Source organism: Ovis aries, chromosome 1, assembly GCF_016772045.2.
Source record: "Ovis aries strain OAR_USU_Benz2616 breed Rambouillet chromosome 1, ARS-UI_Ramb_v3.0, whole genome shotgun sequence".
In the NCBI taxonomy this organism is placed as follows: Eukaryota; Metazoa; Chordata; class Mammalia; order Artiodactyla; family Bovidae; genus Ovis; species Ovis aries.
In genome coordinates this window covers 92,383,137-92,392,588 of record NC_056054.1, presented here as the reverse complement: position 1 = coordinate 92,392,588, position 9,452 = coordinate 92,383,137, and the positions used below count along the sequence as shown (strand labels likewise).

The 9,452-nt window shown below is 35.6% G+C and overlaps 1 protein-coding gene across 1 annotated transcript; it reads right to left on the bottom strand.

The window, feature by feature from the left end:
- Window positions 1-1,641: 1,641 nt before the first annotated feature.
- Window positions 1,642-6,880, bottom strand: TSHB (thyroid stimulating hormone subunit beta). The gene is made up of 3 exons (XM_004002368.6): window positions 6,844-6,880; window positions 2,403-2,565; window positions 1,642-1,979 (listed from the first exon to the last, which is right to left on the bottom strand). The coding sequence occupies exons 2-3, from the start codon at window positions 2,562-2,564 to the stop codon at window positions 1,725-1,727; spliced, it is 417 nt and encodes a 138-aa protein (XP_004002417.2). The 5' UTR covers window position 2,565; window positions 6,844-6,880; the 3' UTR covers window positions 1,642-1,724.
- Between the last annotated feature and the right edge of the window lie 2,572 nt (window positions 6,881-9,452).

The following is a 9,452-nucleotide window of genomic DNA, read 5'->3' as shown; positions in this document are numbered from 1 at the left end:
TCAGGGCTGGTGCACTGGGATGACCCTGGGGGATGGGTGGGGAGGGAGGTGAGAGGGGGGGTTCTGGATGGGGAACACATGTGCACCCATGGTTGATTCATGTCAATGTATGGCAAAAACCACTACAATATTGTAAAATAATTAGCCTCCAATTAAAATAAATAGAAAAAAATGTCTTCTGAGCTTGACTATTTATAAGGGCTCTCTCTGAACCTGATAGCCTTTCCACAGTTCAAGTTCTTGAAAAACGTTTTTCAGATTCTGTGAAAGTCTTATGTGATTCGTACCAGTTAGGTTCAAACATTAGACTTTTTACTCATTAATCAAATATCTATATTCAATATACAGATTCAGAGGGAATGTTGTAATCCTGCAGCTTTAAGTGTTCATGTCATCAAGCAATATGAGAACCCAAAGACCCAGATTAATATTTGGAGCACATCCTAATATCAACTTCAGATATTAAGGTAAGAATAATTTGGATTCCTGACTTTGCATATAAATGTACGACTACTGTGTCCTCATCGGCGGAACATGGGTTTGGGTACTAATCCATCTGCACTGCCTTAGCATCCCCTCAGACACTGTCAGCCTGTAGGTATTTACATAATGCCCACATTAATGCAACCAGTGACTGTGGGATATAGCAAAGACAACTGACCCCACTGACAATGGTTTTCACCCAGTGGCAAGTTCTCTCTATCCAGAATTTGGATAGAGAGAAATGGAAAATACAGGATTAGTCATCCTTCTGAGGTCAAGTCTGCAGGGGACTAGGTCTGTCACTTCACACAGCTCTTGAAACCAAACTCTCATGAAAGAGTACTTAAGAAATGAAAAGAAAAACAAAACACTTACTAAGCAAATTTACTGGAAAACAGTGTTTCCATATTGAAGGTTTAGGTTAGAATTTAAGATGATTCCTCTCAATGAAATCCCTTCACACTCTACCACTATTTCTAAAATCTTTCATAATTATACTAGTTTTTCATGACATCAAAAGCCCAAACAGCACAAGTTGCTGAAAAATGTCTCAAATTACCTGAAAGACTACAAAGGATTTAGACTTCTACATGTAAAATGATCATGGCCTCTTATCTAGGCTTTTGGAGTATAGCTTTCATAAGTCAGTAGGCCCACCAGAGTAATTAAATAGATTAGAATATACTGTTTACTGAGTTTTGGTGAAGTTTTATCTTGTGCATTTGAATGACAGGATAAAGTACTATATTGCAAATTTCACATATTCCTTACTCTTCCCCTCTGCTCCAGCCTTGTTTCAGCCTTTAGAAGTAGGTGTCTCCAGTAGACTGATGCCATGTGTTACTTCAGGGGCTGATCATACTACTACATACTACTGTTACTACTACATACTACTCTGTAGCTTTCCCATATTCATTTTCTATTAATAGGCTAAGACGAACCTCATGGCCCTCTGTTAAAAGAGTCTACTTAAGACTGGCTTTCATTAGTAATTTATGCCCCTGTTCTTCATTTTACCACTCTGCCCTTTCATGTGGAAATCATCCTTCATATGAGCTGGAAATGCTCTTTCACTCCCCTTTTCTTCTAAAGCCCTTAAGCTCTCTAATGCATGAATGGGTAGGTTATGGATGAAATAGTACTCAAATGTACACAAGGTGTTGTGAAATATGTCAATAATTTATTAGTTTTATTCCAGGTAAATACATTTAACCAAATTGCAAATTACATGACTATTAAAATTAGATAGAAAATCCCACTACATAGGACTTCTGAGGTTTGGTACAGTAGTTTGTTTTGATGGCCTCATGTATACAATCACTATAGTCAGTATTACACTTGCCACACTTACAGCTTATAGCTACAGGGTAGGAGAAATAAGGAGTAACATGGCGTGGACATCCTGGTATTTCTGCAGTCTTGTACATGAAGTCTCTGTATGTACAGACATCCTGAGACAGGGCATATTTGGGAAGAAACAGCTTGCCGTTGACATCCTGAGGAAAGAATTTAAAAGGAGCATAATGCGATAGGACTTTAGAAAATATATAGTAATGGAAACAGATAAAAATTAACATATTATTTTGTCATAAATAGGACTAGAGGAGGATTCTTTAGTTTCATTTCCCAATGCCAACTCAATATATCCACACTAAATCCCATGCAGATAAAAGTGACACTCCCTCTCTTTCACTGTATATCATGCGGCCAATATGCCATTTAAATAAATTTTGGAAGTAAAGCTGTTATAAACTGTGCTGAGTATACGCTGTGACCTGTGTACTCTACCTCTACAGAGCCAATAAGCATTAGATTTTGGAAATGAGGTTGGGGTTTATCTCATTTTGTTTCCGGATAGAAAAGGACTGGGTCTAGGTTTATCTAATTTTCAGCTAAAAGAACTGAAATGAACTACGTACCCGTGTCATACAATAACCAGCACAGATGGTGGTGTTGATGGTTAGGCAGTAAGCACATTCTTTCCTTTCGACATGCATCATATACTCAGTTGGAATACAAAAAGACATTGCTTGTCCACATGCAAGGCCAAAAATCATGGACATCAGGAAGATAGCAGTCATGCTAAATCAAAGATAAGATTAAGATATTACATGTATCCTTTAGAACATTCAGAAGGGACATTTGGAAAGTGCTATAATGTGTATGTGTGTGTGTATAAATATATGTATGTATTGAATACCTACTTTGTCTTAGACCCTATATTAGTGTTTTTGAATAGCTAATTTTCTCAGTAATCTTTCTGTGCACACTTGGATGTGGCTATGATACATGTACCACATCATGACAAAGCTCACAGAGTCAAAGTCCTGCTTGCAAGTGCCACTTAGATCCAGTGAAATGGCGAGCCTGAAAAACTACAACAGAAAAGTAGCAGGGACATATAGTCAACTAAGTACAAAATAATTCATTCATTGGAAACAATCAAAATACCTGCCTTTATCATTATAAGAAGTGAGTTAATAGGCTTCAGAAAGGGCTTTCCCAGAAATGTGCTTTTCTAAAAACTTTGGTTCAATAGCTTAAAAGGCCAACAAATTGGTCATAATAAGAAAGGGCAAAGAAATCAAGGAAGTGAATGATCAAACTTGAGTATCAGCTCAATGCAAATAATCTTGTGTATGAGTCTACCCAATGTCTGTCAAGAAAGACAAGGCTAGAGAAAGTCCAAAAAAGGTAAATTAAAATTACACTGGTGTTAAGGGGCTAAACCTAGCAATCTAAAAACCCCTCTTCTCAATCCTTAGGATATTCCTTTAAAGTTGAAAGAAATAGAGTTGGAAAAATAAAATTATTTTACTTGAAGTTGTATGGAACTCATTATCTTGAAAAGATTATGGAGGCAAAAAATATAGGTTGACACAATGAGAGTAACACAATCAAGGATGACAGGTCCACTGTAGGTTAGCCAGGAAAGTAAAATAAGTTTTGGCTGCATGGAAGACATCAGAGGATTCTCAACCTCTGCAACTTGATCGCCTCTTTTAAAATCATTCATAAATGATTCATTGAGCACCTAAACAAAAAGGTATGATTTCAGGCCCTAAATAATGAGAGCCCCTGATGAAGAGTGTGTTCGCTATCAACTGGTCATTGTAATGAGCTGGATAATGTTATGACAGTTTTGCCACTAAGAGGGGATAATCAAGTTTGAGACTTTTGGATATAAGTTGATCACTTCAAAGATTAAGAAGATTTTTTTCATCTTATAAATACCGTACAGTTGGCTTGGCATATTTGGATTCTTTACCTTCTAAAGGATCATAGTCAGAAAAGAAAATACATATCTTCATGGAATATCTTTGAACACAAACTTGTTTTATTATTTTATTAAATAAATTATAATTTATTAAACATTGTTATTCAATCTGGGGCCAAACTATGGTGGAATGACTTCCCTGGTGGCTCTGATGTAGGAGACCCAGGTTCAATCCCTGGGCCGGGAAGATCTCCTGGAGAAGGAAATGGCAACCCACTCCAGTATTCTTGCCTGGAAAATCTCATGGACGGAGGAGCCTGGTAGGCTACAGTCCATGGGGTAGCAAAGAGTTGGACATGACTGAGTGACTTCACTTTCACTTTCATTCAATCAAGAAGACTGTATCAAGATTTTTTTCAATTTTTCCTCAAACCTATCAATTATATTCCAATAGCATCTTTAAACTGCATACACTAAAACTTCCATTAATTGAAATCTCATGGACTCAGCCTCAGTTAACAAGTTAAAGAATTTTTGTCTTTAATTAACTCATAAGAAAAAAATGAAACCACATTCAACAAGCCACCAGGTATTTTAAATGTCAACTTCCAAATATTAGTGGCCATTCCAACCAGTATCCTATTTGCAGAATGAGAACTGCAGATGAATTAGACAAATATATATTGAGCATTTTAACTAGGCACTGAGAGATACAAAATGGATGTTATAGTCTTTGACCGCAAGGGCTGACAGTCTAGTGAAAGAGATAACTATGAACACTAATTAATAAAAATACCTATTGTTTAATTGATAACACCACGTGTTGGTGATGATTTTGAGTAAATAGAACCTTCATATGCTGTTGGTGGGATGGTAAAATGATACATAAAAATATTTTGAAAATCAGTTTGACAGTTTCTTATGAAATTACACATATACTTAACTGATGACCCAGCAATTCTACTCCTAGATATCCACTCAAGATAAATAAGAACAAATGTTTACAAAAAAGTAGTTGGTGTTTTAAGTGCTCAGAGACTTGAAACTATGACTCTGACACCACAATAATCAAAGACTTTTTCTATATAGACAAGGAAGTGAACTCACCCATTAAAAAGGGTTTTCTGGTAAATACTTTCAAATAAAATTTGCATATTCTTGATATGAAATACCAAGAAACAAAATTACAGAAATTGTGTATAGCAAAAGAACAGAGCAAAAGCACAAGAGCAAAATTACAAGAATTCCTTGCTCATAGAGTCTGGTTTTCTCAGTGCTTCACAATTGTGAGCTCCCTCTATGGTAGAGTTGGTTCCATTATTTTAGAGCCACAGACTTAGAGAATCCTCTGAAGGATCTTAAAACTCTTGACTGAGTAAATGACATAAAATACTCACAGACTATGATCATACGGTTCTTGCCCATTTAGCCAGCCAACCATTGGATTTTTGCCATAGGAAATAATTCATTTCACGTATTTTAACTTTTAGGCATATGATCTATATAAAATAGATATGTGCTAACCTAGTGATGAGAATATTGGTTCTGAAGGTAAGGAACAGATTTCAAGATCTCCCTTAGATCTATGAGAAATCAACTAAAATGTTGAATCTGTCTGGCCTAATTTCCCCATCTGTAGAGCAGACAGAGGCAAGTACATCTGATCCTTTTTGAAACTGTAGAATTTTTAAAAAACAATCTTGGAACTTTTACTCATTGTTCTCATATCCATTACGGACACTCTAAATTGTTCTGAAGTTCTTCTTTTAAATGTAAAACTCCAAACTAACAAAAGAAAAATCAGAAGGGCTGAATCATCTTTGCTATATAACAGTAAGTAAAGTAAGAATTATTCTTTCTCCTTTATTGCAAATAGTAAAACTTCACCCAAACGATTTTTCTGGGCCTTAATTTCTTCAGCTGTAAAAAAACACTGAGACCCAGAGAATGATAAGGAAGGACTTTTCAGCACAAACAGAGTATGATTCAATGTGATAAATTAGTGTCAGGTCCCTGGTCTAATAGTGATCTAAAATTATGTTTCCAGATTTTATTGCAATTGTGTGTAACTAAGAAATTAAGAAATTTGTGCCTTCATTTTTCCATATACTCCTTCCTAAAATCATAATAAGAATAAAACATTACATGTGAAGCACTTGGAATGCTACAGAAGACTATGTAACTATATAACATTCAGTATATAAATCAGTGTTAGTTAATACCCCCTTATAAGACCTGCCACAATTTCTCCTGTATCGTCATCTGGATTCTCAACCTCTGCAACTTAATCGCCTCTTTTAAAATTATTCATAAATGATTTATTGAGCACCTAAACACAGAGGCATGATTTCAGGCACAAATTATGAGATGCCCTTTTCAGCACCATGATCATCTACATCTACACTTGCAACATTTTTCCTGATTCCAAGATATCCTCTTTCCTTTGTCCTCTACCCAACATTTTCTCTCATCTTTTTGTTCTTACTACCTTTATTCTAAGCACATTTCTCTTTATTGTTCTAGTTTCTTTCACCAATCTTTTCTCTTCAAATCCCTTACTGTGCTATGAAAAGAATCAATTGCCCACCCTGTGAGCAGTCCAGGAACCACACTAAAGCAATATATTTTTCTAGAGAGCAAAATGTACTATAAGATATGTATGTGCTTTGGACATTATCCAAGGCAGGTTAGCTATAACAAAAATAATACAGAGTAAATTACCTCCACAAGTACCCCAACTGAATTTACTCCAAGTTTTCTCAGAAGTACATTATCATCAAAAATAATCATTAGTAATTGACAGGATTTAATACAAAGATTATTCAATTGATTTAAAACATTTAAATCAAATGTAAATAGTAAGGGAAGGCCATGAATAGCAATCAACCTTCATTAGGGAATTGACCAATTTTTCCTCTTCTTCGAAGTCAGTAGAAAATTTTCTTATCCTTACATATGTAGTTTATTCATCTTCACCCATCACTGAACAATTTTGGAGCAGTAATTAGGATTTCTAGAGCTTATCAAAGCAAATTATCACTCAGCATTTACCATTTTTAAATAAATGCTAAAATGAGGAAAATAAGAATAATTTGGAAGAGCAACATTTCATTTCACAAAGCCTTCTCGGGGTAGACACCTACCTTACTTTGCATTGGTGAGCTGATGTTGTAATGACCCAGACTAAAAGCTCTTGGTTCATTTTATACCCTTCAGGATAATTCCTCTCTGATCCTCTCGTTTACATAATCACATTTGAATTACTGCTTTCTTATCTGAAAACCACCTATTGAAAATTAATACTGAATCTCAAATAAAATGTGTTTATACAAACAACTTCACATCTTCCTCTGGAAACTCTGACATTATTGTAGCATGAATTTTCCTTTTCTCCTATTTCAAAATAAAATTACCCTTGTAAATACATCCTTTATTAATATTTATTAATATTAAAAAATATAAACACAGAAGGAGAAAAAACAAATTCAAAACAAACAAAAAAACCCTTACTATAGTCTACGTCAGTCTTGGAAATGAAAATTTGGGGGAAACTTGAGTGCCCCAAATTTTATCTAAATGCTCATTTAGAGATATATAAAATTATTGTTCATCTATAAAGCAAAGGCAACTTCTTTATGGCAATCCAGGATAATTGGTACATATCTTGCTGATTAAAACTTGCTGATTAAAATAGTTCAAAATATCTTAATTGTCTTTTCTTTGAATTTAAAACTTAATAAATAAAATTTACATGTGGGGAAACAATAGTATTTAAGTAAATGGCCAAGTATTTTGAGATCTCAAACTGATTGAGCTCAAATCCTGGCTCCGTCATTTACTAGCTATATGACATTAGCATGCTTGAACTCACTTTTACTTCCATTTTTTTGCCTGTTTGAAGGTAATATCAGTGTTTGTATAAAGCACTTAACACAGTGTCTGGCATCTAATAAATGTTCAATAAATAGTTGTTGCTGTTATTGTTGTGGTGGTGGTGCAGTCACTAAGTCGTGTCCAACTCTTTGCCACCCCATGGACTGCAGCACGTCAGGCTCCCCTGTCCTCCATTATCTCTCAGAGTTTGTTCAGATTCATATCCATTGAGTCAATGATGCTATCTAACCATATCATCCTCTGCTGCCCTCTTCTCCTTTTGCTTTCAATCTTTCCAAGCATCAGGGTCTTTTCAAATGAGTCATCTCTTTACATCAGGTGGCCAAATATTGGAGATTCAGCTTCAGCATCAGTCCTTTCAATGAATATTCAGGGTTGATTTCCTTTAGAATTGACCAGTTTGATCTTGCAGTCCATGGGACTCTGTAGTCTTCTCCAACATCACAGTTCGAAAGCATCAGTTATTTGGTGCTCAGCCTTCTTTATGGTCCAACTCTCACATCTGTGCATGACTACTAGAAAAACCATAACTTTGACTATATGTACTTTTGTTTGCAAAGTGATGTCTCTGCTTTTTAATATGTCTAGGTTTGCTGTAGCTTTCCTTCCAAGGAGCAAGTGTCTTTTAATTTCATGGCTGCAGTCACCATCTGCAGTGATTTTGGAGCCCAAGAAAATAAAGTCTCCCACTGTTTCCGTTTTTTTTCCTTCTATTTGCCATTAAATGATGAGACTGAATGCCATGGACTTAGTTTTTTCAATATTGAGATTCAAACCAGCCTTTTACTCTCCTCTTTTGCCCTCATCAAGAGGTTCTTTAGGTCCTCTTCCCTTTCTGCAATTAGAGTAGCATCATCTGCATATGTGAATTTGTTGACATTGCTCCCAACAATCTTGATCCACCTTGTGATTGATCCAACCTGGCACTAAGGGCTTCCCAGGTGACTCAGTGGTAAAGAATCTGCCTGCCAATGCAGGTTCAGTCCTTGGGTCAGGAAGATCCCCTGGAGAAGGAATGGCAACCCACTTCAGTATTCTTGCCTGAAAAATGCCATGAACACAGGAAACTGGCAGGCTACAGTCCATGGGGATGCAAAAGAGTTGGACCTGACTTAGTGACTAAACAACCACCACAATTTATAATAACTCAACATTTATTTATTAAAAAATATTTAGCTACAGCACCTAGTACATATTTGTTGAATGCATAAATTTGTTGAATGCATCAATGGCTGAGGGAGTACCTGAATAAACAATTACTGAATCTTTTGAACCAACATACACTTTTCTCCATTCCACAGCCATAACTCAGTTTTACCCCTTTAACCCATTTGCCTCACTGTAACAAAAGCAATATGTCAACAGTTCAATGGACCATTATCTTATAGCATACACAGAAACTAATCCAAAATGGATTAAAGACTTGGATTTAAGACCTTAAACTATAAAAGCTCTAGGAGAAAACACAGGCAGTATACTCTTTGACATTGGTCTTAGCAATATCTTTCTGGATATGTCTCCTCAGACAAGGAAAACAAAAGCAAAAATAAATAAACAATGCTACATCAAACTAAAAAGCTTCTTCACATCAGAGAAGAAACCATCAACAAAACTAAAAGACAACTTACCACATAGTAGAAGATACTTGCAAATCATATATCCGATGAGGAATTAGTATCCAAGAAACATAAAGAACTCATACAAATCAACATAAAAAAACAACCCAGTTAAAATATAAACACAGAACTTGGATAGATATTACGGATGGCCACAGACACATGAAAACACGCCCAGCATCACTAATTAATAGGTAAATGCAAATCAGAAGCACTGAGTTAGCACCTCATACCTATCAGAA

What these genes read in the sequence shown, in the direction of transcription:
- TSHB (XM_004002368.6), bottom strand. Translation starts at nt 2,564, where the DNA reads ATGACTGCTATCTTCCTGATGTCCATGATTTTTGGCCTTGCATGTGGA. An exon ending in CTGGTTATTGTATGACACGG is followed by an intron (nt 1,980 to 2,402) that starts GTACGTAGTTCA and finishes TTCTTTCCTCAG; the next exon opens with GATGTCAACGGCAAGCTGTT.